Source organism: Nothobranchius furzeri, chromosome 14 (genome assembly GCF_043380555.1).
Source record: "Nothobranchius furzeri strain GRZ-AD chromosome 14, NfurGRZ-RIMD1, whole genome shotgun sequence".
NCBI lineage: Eukaryota > Metazoa > Chordata > Actinopteri > Cyprinodontiformes > Nothobranchiidae > Nothobranchius > Nothobranchius furzeri.
In genome coordinates this window covers 47,683,353-47,696,874 of record NC_091754.1, presented here as the reverse complement: position 1 = coordinate 47,696,874, position 13,522 = coordinate 47,683,353, and the positions used below count along the sequence as shown (strand labels likewise).

Here is a 13,522-nt window from a genome sequence, read left to right as displayed (position 1 = left end):
ACACCGTGTGTCAGACTGCTAGTGGGGACACCGTGTGGGGACGCCTAGTGGGGACGCCTAGTGGAGACACAGTGTGGGGACGCCGTGTGGAGGCATCATATGTCAGACTGCTAGTGGGGACGCCTAGTGGAGACACCGTGTGGGGACGCCGAGTGGGGACACCGTGTGGGGACGCCGTGTGTCAGACTGCTAGTGGGGACACCGTGTGGGGACGCCGTGTGTCAGACTGCTAGTGGGGACACCGTGTGGGGACGCCGTGTGGGGACACCGTGTGGGGACGCCGAGTGGGGACACCGTGTGGGGACACCGTGTGTCAGACTGCTAGTGGGGACACCGTGTGGGGACACCGTGTGTCAGACTGCTAGTGGAGACACCGTGTGGGGACACCGTGTGTCAGACTGCTAGTGGGGACACCGTGTGGGGACACCGTGTGTCAGACTGCTAGTGGGGACACCGTGTGGGGACGTGTGGCGTATAAAATTCTGCTGCTCTGACTAGAACGACTAGAAGAACCGTTTGTGACCAGACGTCATGAGGCTGACCTTTAACCCCTCCTTTCCTCCTGATGATTGGTCCTTCCAGCTGAAGCTAAACATGGAACCGTCACACAGACATGTCCCGCCCTCGTTAAGAAAACCATCTCCAGCTTCAGGCACTGGTTAGTTCCCAGTCCTCCTGAACGCTGCCCCGGTGATAAACGGTTTTATCGTTTTCACACACGTGTGCTCGCTGACACTGATAAAGAACCTTTTTTTTTTGTCACACTCCTTTTCTAATTAAACACGAAGAGGCGGGGCTGTCTCCGGCGCCCATTCATGGTGATCTAACTGCCTCTGGGTAACCGGCCGAGGCTCGGCTGTCTGGATTCAGTCGCAGCGCTGGCGGCCCCAGATAAATATTTCTGTTGAGTTTGATCCAACCACCTCCGAGTCCAGCCTGGCCGCGTTTCAGACGTCCTCCTCACTCCATCACAGCCGTGACTAACTTCCTGGTGAAGGAACCGCGTTGCGTGCCGTTGTTGTTTGGGGAGAAGAATATAAAAGCTCTCATTAGAGACGCAAGGCTGGACCGTGGCTCAGAGCAAAACGTTTTTACTCCAATATGCAGGTGAGACTACACCTGTGTGTGTGTGTGTGTGTGTGTGTGTTTTCTTCAAATAGCTTAAAAATATATATTTTAGCCCCTCAAAAGCCCTCGGTTGTGTGTTTTAGAGGTCGACATGTACCGTTGGTGTTGTCCTTTTTGATTCTGACTTCATCCTTTCCGACTCTCAGAGACTTCCTCCTCTGGCACCTCAAGCGTTCCCAGACCATCTGGGAGATCTCATCTCTGGGTCTCTTGTGTCCTCTCACTCGTATGGGACTTTAGAAAAGCCATCTAGAAAGTCTGATCGTCCTCCACTTTCAGGTCCCTTTGGGTCCTCCAGGTCAGCTTCCTGCCATCTGATCCAACTCGTGGTCAGATGGTGCTCAGATCACAGCATGAGGGCTTATTAAGGGACTAAACTACCGTGAAGGTGCTCCATGACCCTGGAACGAGGTTACCTGGCTGTAGAAACTCTGATGGGATTATTATGGACATATAAGCTCACGCTCCTTTTGGCCCAACAGTGACTTTATTCCGCGGTTTTGGCCTTCATGACCTTTGGTGACAAACATCACAGTCACCAAATCACCACCATCTCCATGTTCTGACGCGCTACGGTTAAAGGCGTCCTTAGCAACCTTTTCATGAATCATCTTCTTGTGTAGAGTGTGTTAAAATGACTAAGATGTTAATGAAAGGCCACCCAGCCCCAATCGCCCCTGTGGCCACAGTTTCGCACTTGCAACTTCAGACTGCCGGTCTGGTCTGTTGGACTTCATCGTGTCTGGCTGCGGAGCACAGCTGATATGATGAACCGCTCCTGTAGACACTAATGAAGGCTGGGAGACGTTGCAGCTGTTAGATGAAGGTGTTAAAAAGACAAACGCACAATGAGGAAATGGATTTCGTTTTCAGTTCTACAAATGGACACTGGGGGGAGCTAAAAACAAGTGAGTTCCCTTTGGTTAGGTTTAGGCTTAGGGCTGTGGCGTTTGTTTACTCCCTTTGAACATCTAGTGAAGCTGAGTTCTTCGTGACACAATAAAAACCGACAGGTCAAGGATGATCAGCTGATTTGGTCGAACTTTCTCTTCAGCCACCACCGTTCCATTTCCAGATTAAAGCAGAAATCCAGAGTTTTTCTCAGAGGGCACCATCTAGAGGTGAAAAGCTGTATTGCACCACAAGCCCCTCTCCCTGCTTCCATGGTTACAGCTGGAAGCAAAAGCATCACAGCACAGAGGAAGACTTTACGGCTCTAAAATCCTCCATAATTCCTGAAAGGGAGAAAACTCCGGATTGCTTCTTTATTCCCAGGCTGGGACAACACTTCCTGCTACATTTACACACAGCTTTAAAACATTCTGGCTCTTTCAGAGCATCACCTGCTTCTTCCACACCTCGGTGCCTTTAAAAGCTCTGCAGAAGCTTCGTGTTCAGACCCATCACCAACCTAACGAGCTTTTGTTGTGGAATCATTGTCAGGAGGGTTTCATTAGCGCTCTTGTAGCGGTGGTGTGTGTGTAAAATAAACAGGAAGTAAATGAGAACGCTTGTGTCTGTCGGGAATGGAACAAGTCCGAGTAGAAGACGAGTCAGGCTGTTATTTATCGAGGATGAAAGACCTAAGGATGTGCCTTCGTTATCTATAATGGCTTCTGTTTCATTAAGGTGTTTTCATTAAAAGCTCCTACCCTCAGGCTGCTGTGTGTGTGTGTGTGTGTGTGTGTGTGTGTGTGTGTGTGTGTGTGTGTGTGTGTGTGTGTGTGTGTGTGTGTGTGTGTGTGTGTGTGTGTGTGTGTGTGTGTGTGTGTGTGTGTGCGTGTGCGTGTGTGTGTGTGTGTGTCAGTTGCCTCTGACGGAGAAGGTGAGCAGGTCAGCTGTCGGTTGAAATTGTTCTAGAATAAAAAGGAGGAAGAAGCTGATCCGAGGCCTCGCTCCTCATCCTCTGGTTTAAAATCATCTTACCTTCCAGCTCCTGGTGTCGTACTTCTGCTGCTATGAAATCCTGCGTGGATTTCATAGCCGGAGGAGCAGGAAGAGTGGCGTTTAAAGGTCCAGAGCGGGCTCTCTGAGCGAGCTCTGCCAGTCTCCGCCGCTAACCGCCACCCCTCTAAACAAAAGCCACTCGGCTTTCTCTCATCTAGCCGAGTGTGCTGTCACTCTGTGACGGTGTGGCTGTCAGCTCATCAACACCAGCAGAAGAATCTCTGTTCAGCTTATTTCTGTGACTAAATCACCTCCGCTGTCTGGTGGAGCTGGAAGCTGTCTGCTGAGGAGATGCTCTCACATGAGGATTAGTCGAAGACTCGCAGGAGGAAAACAAAGACAGCCAGAGTGTTGACCTAATTAAGAAAACGCCGCCATTTGAAGTAGCTGCTCTTTTCCTGGAGACGAAGCGGATTCTTCTTGAAACATGGAGTTCTGGGTGACTTTGATGCTGACGATGAGAGAAGTGAGTTCAGCGCCTCTGAGCTTAGCTTGTGTCTCTGTGCAGATCTCCCTGCTGAAGCAGTCTCTGGAGCTCCAGCTGAACCAGTCGCAGTCAGCCCTGCAGCAGCTGCAGTCCCAGTTCAGCCAGGAGAGGGAGCTGCTGAGCCAGCAGCTCAAAGGTGAGCCTCAGGGAGTACACCCCGAAACCTGACAGCGTGTGTTACATAAACTCATGAGGACATTTGCGTCATTGTTGCAGATTTTTGTTTAAATAAAAATGTGATTAAAATAAAAATCCTCCCAGGTGGGAGTCTTCGGTTGTGGTGTTGGCACTCCTGCCGTATGGCTGGAGCAGTCTGTGGGGTTAAAGGTGATTCAGACCCATCTGTTTTTTACATGTCTACGTTCATGCCTGTGGGTTTGTGTTCACAGAGCTGCAGAGAGAGCATCAGAGGAGGGAGCATCGGCTACAGGAGGCCCACTGCTGTGCCCTTAGCACCATGGAGGAAGCCCGGCAGCATCAGATTAGAGTACGACACACACACACACACACACACACACACACACACACACACACACACACACGCACACACACACACACACGCACGCACGCACACACACACACACACACACACACAGACATGCATGGAAAAGTGCACATTCTCTTTTGGATTTTATCTCCAAAAATCTTCTTTTTTAGTAAAACGTAAATCAGAAAATGTGAAAGATATTTGTGTTTCCTCTGATCACCTTTAATCTTAGTGAGCAGTTCATTTCTGAGGCACGGCTCTGTTCGGAGGTCGGTCGACTGTTTCACCGGTAATCATCTTCAAAACGGACACTTTGCAACATTTTCATGTTTTAAATCACTTTCTTTAGCCAGTCTGTGCAAAGCGACTTCACACTGGAAGCATCAGCTGTGCTCAACGGCAGCGGGACGTTTACTCGAGTACTGCGCGCCGCTCCACGCCGGGAGAGTCTCAGCCGCAGAGCGGCTTCTCCACCATCCTCCTCGCCAGACTCGCGAGATCACAAAATCCCTGAAGACCTCAAATTCAATAAAGACTTATTTATGACTGAAGGAAGATGAACTTTATTCAGAGAGGAAGTCTGCATGAGACCTTGAGCTGAGATATTATGGCCACCTGGTTCGGTAACAGGTCTTGTGCCGTGCTTTCTTGCCAGACAGATGTGGTGTTTGTGTCTGCAAATTAAAAGTTAATTTCTGCTCATTTTTGATGTAAACTTGACCTTTGGGTACGCTACACGTGTGAACGCTGATACCTCCAGTGGCGGTCGGGGTCAGGGTGTTTAGTGACAATAGAAGCCACATCAGGATTTCACCAGAAAATGGAAAGTTCACTAGTAAAAATGTAAACAAATGAGAACAAAGGGGTGATCTGGCTTTGAGATGAGTCATTCCAAATGGACTGAATTTGTCTCCATCTTTGGCCCTTTGTGGGTTTCTGGTGTGAGAAGTGCAGCTGGTGTCTGATCGGCACTCGGCAGAAGAAGGTAAACATCTCCATGAGACTATTTGTTGCTGGAGTCTCTAGTCAGCCACTTTATCCTGGAGTTATTTCCTTCTGAGATGAAATGGAAGCCTCTTCTAGTCTGGAGAGCGTAATAGTCGTCATTACAGCAACCTGATAATCAGAAGGAGAAAAGCTTCTGCTGCAGGCTGAATGAAGCCAGTCGTGTTGTCTATCGATCCGTTTAAAGATGCTTGAAACGCTGCGATAAGGAAACACAGGAGGAGCCGTGGAGCTTTAACTCTTGCTGGAACAGCTGATGAATGATTATCACATGAATCACGTTGTGCGAGGCTAATTAGCCTGAATTAGCTCCCGTCATAACTCCTGTAGTTTTTCAAATTCAATTCAAATTCAAAGACACTTTATTAATCCCAGAGGGAAATTAGAGTTTCAGTACACACAATTCTGAGATCAGACATACATAGGCATAGACACATGACAAGAATTGGTGACTGTGGTCATTCGTAACCCCGAGTCGCCCTACCTTAATAGAGATCAGAGGGGTTTACATGAGGATTGGTTCAGGTGGAGGAACAAAAGGCACTTCATAGTTACCCTCCACAGGAAGCACAGCTTTGCTATGCAAAACAAACACCTTCGACAGAAATGCAACAGACTTCAGACATCACACAACATAAGTGTCCACTAGGTGGAGTGGTGGGTTTGGGACTCTCCACACGTCAGTTCCTGCAGCTACGAAAAGCAGCGCACGTCACCTCAGTCTGGACAGGGGAGGGAGGTCATTGGGGTTTGCGGGGCACAGTGACTCCTGGAATGATTCGGCGGCCTTCACAGCTCGCAGTCCCTTCCAGGCTGGGATAGGGAGACAGAGTTGCCATAGCAACGGCAGCATTCCACATTTCTTCTGAGGGGGGAGTATTCGTTTCAGCCTCAGGCTCAAGGGCACCAGATTCAGATAAGGAATTGTTTTGGGGCCAGACAGAGATAATTTCCTCTCTGTCTTAAAGTTCTGTTGGTCCTCAACCTCTCAAAATCCCAATAATTGCGTAAATTAATCTATCCCAATCCGTGCTGATTTGTCCACTCGCTCCTTGATGGCATCCATCTTTTGTGCCAAAGCATGAATCTCAGCCAAAGTTCCAAGCTTACAACTCATCTCGACAATTATATGAGTCTGTGAATTCACAGCGCGCTGTAATGCATCCCTGAGCTCGGGGAGAGCGCCAATATTCCTCGACAGCTCGTTAGTTTTCCGGTAAGCCAGATAACCTCTTAGGCCGAAGAGCAGGAAACCTGACAGCAACACCACGGATATCCGGACATCTTCAGAATCCTCTACAGACAGCTAAGAGAGGCAAAACAGGTTCCACTATTTCCAGGAGTCCATGATATACCCAGCTGTCTCTCCCAGAGGGGCACCCGGGAGCCCCTTCTCCCGTTCTCATCATTGAAAAAAGTTTGTCAATCGTGACCAACTGACCACGTCCATTTTGGTAATTTCAGTTTCCAGAAAAAATGCAGAAGCAGCCGTACACCCACAGACAGACAAAGAGCCTTGGGATAAGATAGGGAGGAGAGGAGGAAAAAAACGTCTGTACTCTCCAAGAGCCGGAAGAAGAAGGCCTGCAGGTCTTTTTACATTCTTGTTTAATTTCATTAAACTGAAATCAAAAATCCAAAACTAGAATGTGTCTGAAAACAGCTCAGCCACAGCTAGGTGGGTTTATAAACCGTACAAAAGGTGTAACAAACTCCAAAAATGTTAAAGCTGCTGCCAGTGGCTCATCAGGGTCACCACCGTTGGTCGGGTAGGTCTCCATGGTAACGTCTCACCTGTGCCACTCCCTGGCGGTGTCCTTCGTAGGACGTGGTCCGTGTAGGTCGGGTTCTGTGAAAGTGGACAATCTAGCCATGGCATTTATTCCCACTCGCCGTTTGTCCTGTTGCCTGGCAACCGTGACCACATGATGAGGACAAAAGCCTAACAACCCAACCAATTTAAGCTTTTTATTCTCACACCCCCAGATTTTATTGTTCTTGCATTTAAAACGGTTTCGTCCGCCACCGTTACAAGAACAATGACTCATCCTTGACATTAGGATGGATCTGTGGGCCTTGTTGCTTTGCTGTGAGGTAATCTTGCTTAAATGTGGCTGACAGGGTTCTCACCTAATCTCCTTTTTCACCCCAGAGAGAAGAGAAGAGCAAGAAGGGATCCAAAGCTGCATCGCCACATTTAGCTTCATTTCTCTCACCCGCCCCTGTCCTTTAATCTCCCCATTCTGTCTTCCATCAGGCCCTGGAGGAGCGTCTGAAGCAGGAGCAAAGGGAGGAGGTCCACGCTCTGAAGGAGGCCCACAGGAGGACGTTAGAGATCCTCCGGCAGCAGTCGGATCAGGAGCTGCAGACGCTCCGATTTGAGCTGGAAGACGACGGGAAAGCGAAGCTGGGTAAAAACTCGTCTCTGAAGTCACCGATTAGCCGTCCAGCCTCGCTGACATCTCCTGTTGTTAGGCGTGTTTGCTGTGTCCAACCTTCTGTTCTATGAAGGTCCTCCGGTTGAGATGGGTCCGTACTAAAGAACCAACATTTAGACTGTAATTATAGACCAGAAGGACCACGGTGGAGCTGTAAAACTTCTGGAGATTAAAACAAGCTGATTTAACTCATGAACAACCGTCTGCATCAGAGTCAGCCCCTTTAATGTTGTCTGCGGTTGGTCGGAGTTTAATGATCCTCCGCTTTTGTGTTTCCGCCTGGCAGCCTCTCTTCGAGCAGAACTCAACCACCTCCATGCCGCATCCATCGAGCATCTGAAGCAGATTCACATTAAAGAAAACACGTCGGCCAAAAGAGAGCTGGAGAAAGCGATGGAGCACAGCCACCAGCAGGTAACTACAGGTGTTATTCCCTTTAAATCAAGCTTTATTGTCAATCTGCAGTCGTAACGCCACTGAAACCTTTCTGAGCCCCTCCTCCCAAAAGTCACATCGCTACGGTAAATGCATTCAGATCAGTCTGGGATGTGTTGAATAATCAAAAGTAGAACCTAAAGAGACTCTAGAGTTTATGGAGCGGATGTGAGGGGTCATTGACGATGCCATTTGCCCTGGAAGCCATCTTGGATGGGGGAAGGGAAGCTCAGCTAACCTCTGCAGGTCTTTTTACCAATCTTATCGCTACTGGAACAGCAGACGGACCAACAGTACGGTGAAGGCTCTCTGCCGCGCCTCGGTAGAGACTTCTGGTGACGCTGGTGGGAGGAGAAGCGTGTTTCGTTCTCCTTAGGAAGGTCCTTTTTTGCTGGACCTGATTGCTGAGATGGGCCAGCTGAAGTCCTGCAACATCTGGACCCCTAGAAACCTGATGTCCTCTCCTGGATAGCCTCACCTTGAGTCCAGAAGTCGATGATCATTTCCTTGGTTTTGTCTCTGTCTAGCAGCAGTTTTTTCTTTCGGCATCAATCGTCTTCGTGTTCATAATCTATCTTGAACTCATTGTTGTCGTGAAGTAGACCTACCACTGCTGTGTCATCTGCTTAATTACCACGAATATCCGGACACGCTGTTGGATGTTAGCGGAGTGAATTGCGTTGTGCTGAGAACACAATCCTGAGGAGATCTAGAGCTCAACGTAATGCCCTTGGAGGTGTTTTTGCCAACGTTGGTCAGGAAGTCCAGAATCCAGACCCAGCAGGTGGTGTTTGATCCAAACAAGAGATTCTCTATCACTCTCTGTGGGGTGAAGAGCTAGTCGATGTGCAGGACTCTGGCATATGCGTCTTTATTTTCCAGGGGATGTTGTGCAGGGTGGAGGACGTCGCACCCTCAGTGGGAACGGTTGTACCTGCTCCTTTATGTCGGTTAGATCTGCTTAAATTCTAAGCAGGGTTAGGGTTAGGGTTAACCCAGCAGCTCAGGAGGAAGAGCGGGTTGTCCAGTAATCAGAAGGTTGCAGGTCCGATCCCGGCTCCAACCAGAGAATGCTGCTGTTGTGTCCTTGGGCAAGGCACTTAACCCACCTCACCTGCTGGTGGTGTTCGGAGGGACCGGTGGCGCCAGTGCTCGGCAGGCCTCGCCTCTGTCCGTGCGCCCCAGGGCAGCTGTGGCTACATCGTAGCTCATCAACACCAGCGTGTTTATGATGACTGAGTGTGTTGTGAAGCGCCTTGGGGGGTTGTAGAACCCTAAGAAGGCGCTATACAAATACAGAGCTGGTTTAGTGTCTCTGAACCTCTCCTGGTCATAAATTGTCTGAAATGTCATCATTTCTCCCCGTGAATACATTTTCTGTGTGCCTTTTTAAGGAACAGGAACTCCTGGTTCGACTAGCCGACCTTCAAGGAGAGGTGTGTTCCCGTAGCAACCGCATCACTGATCTGGACCATGAGATCCACTCTCTTAATGAGACTATCGACACTCTGACCCGAGAGCTGGAGCTGAAGGGCAAGGAGGTGCTGCGAGTCCGAAGTGAAGCGAACCATCAGATAAGGTAGAAACACAGCAGATCAGCGGGGCATCGATTCCTCCGATACCTGCATCTGCACACGATCGTTACCCGAGAGGAATCACACATAATGCGCTTTGGCTAATTTCCTTAAGGGGCAGGGCCAAACAGTGACTCAGCAGAAAATGACCCAGTTCTCACATGTCTAATCTCAAGCTCATCTCAGTAAGGCATGACCTTTGTGAACAGGGTGTGATCAAACACAATCTTCATGGGAGTATTTATGTCCGAGAACCAGAAGTCTTAATGAGTTATCGAAAACCAGTGAAGCTCTGAGATTTAATAAGCTCAAACCAGAAGATCAATAAAAATGGCCAAATGGTAATTTTGTATTTCTCACGGCAGGAATGCACGCGAACACTGGAACGCTTCAGTAATGTTTGCCAGTCGGTCGTACAAACCTGTGGGTTACAGTAGCAGAGATTAGTGCACTGGTTCAGATTAAAGAAAACGCTTAAATTTACAAAGAAACCATTAACTTACTTAGACACAGGAGTAGGATCCAAGAAGTAAGAGACTTTTATCAGATGGAGCAAATTCACTTACACTAAGACTCCTAAAGGCTAGCTAAAGATGGGCCCTACTAAGTAAGTAATGTTAAGCTAGATTTTCAAGAGTGCCGGGTCACTTGGATTCCTTATTGATGTTCAGTGCCTCATACACACATGTATTATCTCCTCTTGAGGTAAATCCTGTTTCTGCCTCTCGGTGTGTCTCCAAGCAGATGAGTCTCTTTATGTTTTCTTCATTTCTAAATTGTTTAATCGTTTGAACATTTTATTATTGATGGGTTTGTTCATTTGGGAGTGGCAGCTACATTTCTGTGCTTTGTTCTCTGCAACTTTAATTGGCACTAACAAATGCATAGTAAAAAGTGTAAGAAATACAGAGTCAGTTTCCCGGACAAGCCCCCAACTTGTTCTGGCCTAGCTCAAAGAGCATAAGTGAAAAGGGCGAAGATCACATCAGTTTTTTTGTTTTGTTTTTACGAAACTAACTAAAAGCACAAAACCAAAGCTGTCCTGGGGTAGAACAGGAAAGCACAAGAGGCTCCTTAAAAAAACAGGAAAAGGTGGTTGGAGAAATTTATGAGAACACTTTGTGATTTTTCATTTGTAAAAGTGTCATTTTCAGTAGCACGACTGCAGAGATGCACCTGAGAGAGCAATTCGTTTAAACAGGATAGGTGAGTGTTAGTAGATAATTATGAAGTCAATGAAGCTGCTACTTTGTCGTTTTGAAGAATCCTAGCCCTAACCAAAAACGGCTAACGACAAACTAGCTTTAGCTAAACCACGGTTATTTAAAGAGTTAAGGGCTCTAATGGTCATCCATTGATCAAGCAGACAGCAGTCTGTGATTAACTTGTCCAGTAATTCTGGCTCTGCCACATTCTGCTCTGCAAATATAATCACACAGATAAACTAATACCCTGCTCCTGACGTCGTAACCATGGATACTACTTTTTAAAGTATTTCAGGACCATATACTGCTTAAACTTCAGGCTAAATTTAGCTCCAACGTCCTTATTTATAAAAAGTGGTGTCAATGAAATGGGTCCCTACCAGGAAATTGGCTACATGAGGGATGCTATGATCCCGTGCTTATTAAACCTCCATAAGTAAGCATCCAGTGCAGGTTGTAACATGGATCATGCTTATGCCACAGAGCCCATGAGCAGGATCTCATAAAGAGACACGAGAGGGACCTGGAGGAGCTGAAGATCGTCCACCACAGAGAAACACAGATCATGCTGGCTGACTTCAACAAGGCCCAGGAGGTTCTGAAGGACAAGATTTCTGCTCTACAAATACTGTAAGTGTCCATGGTCCTCAGGTGTCTTATTTCTCCTTGATAATAAGAATTTTTGTCTTTTTTAAGGTTGGAGGGTACAGAGGAGAAGTTAAGGAACAGAGAAAGCCGACCAGAAGACCTGCATATCATAGCAGAGCTCAGAGAGATGGTGACTGAGAGGGAAGCTCTGGTGAAAAAGCTGGTGGTGAGCAGAGAAAATCACTTCCACAGGCTGAGATGTGCAGGTTTATCATCTTCAGTCCTGGTTTATCAGGCCAGGAGTTCAGGCTCTAAAGGGTAAAACCAAACTTGGTGCAGAGGAAGTAAAGCTGAATTATTTCATCGTCATGTGGACATGACACGTGTTCCTAAAGGTGGAAGATTTAGGATGAATTATTGCTTTTTTAGGATGACAAGAAGTTCTACCAGTTGGAGTTGGTCAACAGAGAGACGGGCTTCAACAAGGTCTTCAATTCCAGTGCCAACGTTGGTGTCATCAACCCCCTGATCAAGGTGAGATCGCTCTTCTGAGTGGGAGAAGCAATGGCTTCCGGTCTACGTTTCAAAGGTCCAACCCCCTTTTCAGGCTCCGCCCTAAGCCACACCCCCAGACTTCTATAATATGTAACAACCCTAATTACATAACATCACCCTACCTTTTGACCCATTGTTGGCATCTTTTCTGCCGTAGTTCTTAACGTAACGCGTCTACGTAACGGCCGCGGCGCCTGCAGGCGTCTGACGGCATCCTCATAGTCTGGTGTCGATCACGAGTTCTCCAGACGCCACTGGGAAAGTCCGAGATCCCACTGGGAGGACTGGAATTATTCTGCCCTACACAACCATATAACAATGGATTATGCTAGCTGATATAGCTAGCCCAGATCTGGCTTCACTTCCTGTCCAGCTGCTGCTAGCCAAGAACGCACGGTTCGTGCACATGGAGGGTATCTGCAGATTGGGGAGGGGCGGTCAGAGGGCAGGTTGGTGGATGGCTCAGAATCCAATCATTAAGAGCGGGACGAGGTTTTTCCTGGATTGTGTGTTTATTGGTTGTCGTCTGTATGTGAAGAGCATGTCAGGTAAAAAAGGCTCCAGACGAAGTTCTTCTAGCACCTTTAAAGAGCACCCTGCATGGTTGCGTTTCCAGGTCCTCGGGTTTATAAAGATTCACTTAAGAGTGAGCAGGCTGGTTTCCTGGAAGATGCTGCAGGTGGAGGCGCAGCGGCAGCTACTACCTGCTGCTCTGCAGTCGGTCCGAGGCCACAGATGCACAAGTCATACGTCTTTGATGAACCTGCTAGCTGCGCCTGTTGAGATGCTTTTGCACCACTACCTTTATCTGGAAATGCACGTGCGCACCTTTACTCACTTTTGCACATTTGACTTTGCACATCCAAGATTTTAGCTCCTAATATAGCGATCTGTTGTATCTGAGGTCTCAGTTTTAGCGTAAATGCAAACATCTTCAGCGTAGCTGCAGATAACAGTGAGTGAAAATCTTCTGCAGTCTCTCAAAAGGCCTCCGAGTCCGCCGCTGCAGCCCTGCCGCCGCTAATCATCAGTAATGGACGGTAGAACAGTTTACCGCCATGCTTTATGTTTCTGGATTATATTAGAATTGATCTGCTGAGATCCAGGCGCTGCAGCACTCCTCTGTGTTTCTGTTAGGAAAGAGGAATGTTTGTGTCCAAGATGCTTCCCCTTACCGGTTCATGGTTGATGCGAAGCCCCTCCTTCTGCCTCGGAGCGTCTGATCCTGCATGCGGTTTGTTTGTTCACAACGATCTGATGTGTGCCTGCGTGAAACGCTGCACACGTCTTCACATCCAGTTTGTCACGGAGCCGCTCCTGATCCTTTGTGTGCTCACAGCTGTCACGGCTAATGTGGCTGGAAAACAATCGCGCTCCGTTTTCAGTCACAACACGGGCTCATCATCCTCTCGTGTTACATCCTCGCCTCTGCACGCTCCGTGGGCTGCTTCCATTACACACCACCTCTCTCGTCTCCATCCCCCCGAGCCGAGGCAGGCATCTGGAAAATTAAAGGCTTAAGCAGCTTTGGTGAATGCAAACTAATGTTTCTGCTCTGTTTACAAAAACATCACGGAAACATCCACGGAAAGCCCCAGACACACCGCCAGGGCGGTGGGTCATCAAACCGTTTTAAAGGAAGTTTTTTAAATAAAGGTGTTTTTCACAGGAAG

General features: G+C 48.1%; 1 protein-coding gene across 2 annotated transcripts in view; it reads left to right on the top strand.

Moving 5' to 3' along the window:
- fam184aa (family with sequence similarity 184 member Aa) overlaps positions 1–13,522 on the top strand; it is a 49,060-nt gene that overhangs the window by 32,284 nt on the left and 3,254 nt on the right. For both annotated transcript variants that reach the window (XM_015952289.3, XM_015952290.3), the window contains 8 exons: positions 3,584–3,698; positions 3,952–4,049; positions 7,312–7,465; positions 7,779–7,906; positions 9,322–9,506; positions 11,190–11,336; positions 11,403–11,520; positions 11,724–11,828. In XM_015952289.3, the coding sequence (XP_015807775.1) occupies positions 3,584–3,698; positions 3,952–4,049; positions 7,312–7,465; positions 7,779–7,906; positions 9,322–9,506; positions 11,190–11,336; positions 11,403–11,520; positions 11,724–11,828 (1,050 nt within the window). The remainder of the gene's footprint in view (positions 1–3,583; positions 3,699–3,951; positions 4,050–7,311; positions 7,466–7,778; positions 7,907–9,321; positions 9,507–11,189; positions 11,337–11,402; positions 11,521–11,723; positions 11,829–13,522) is intronic.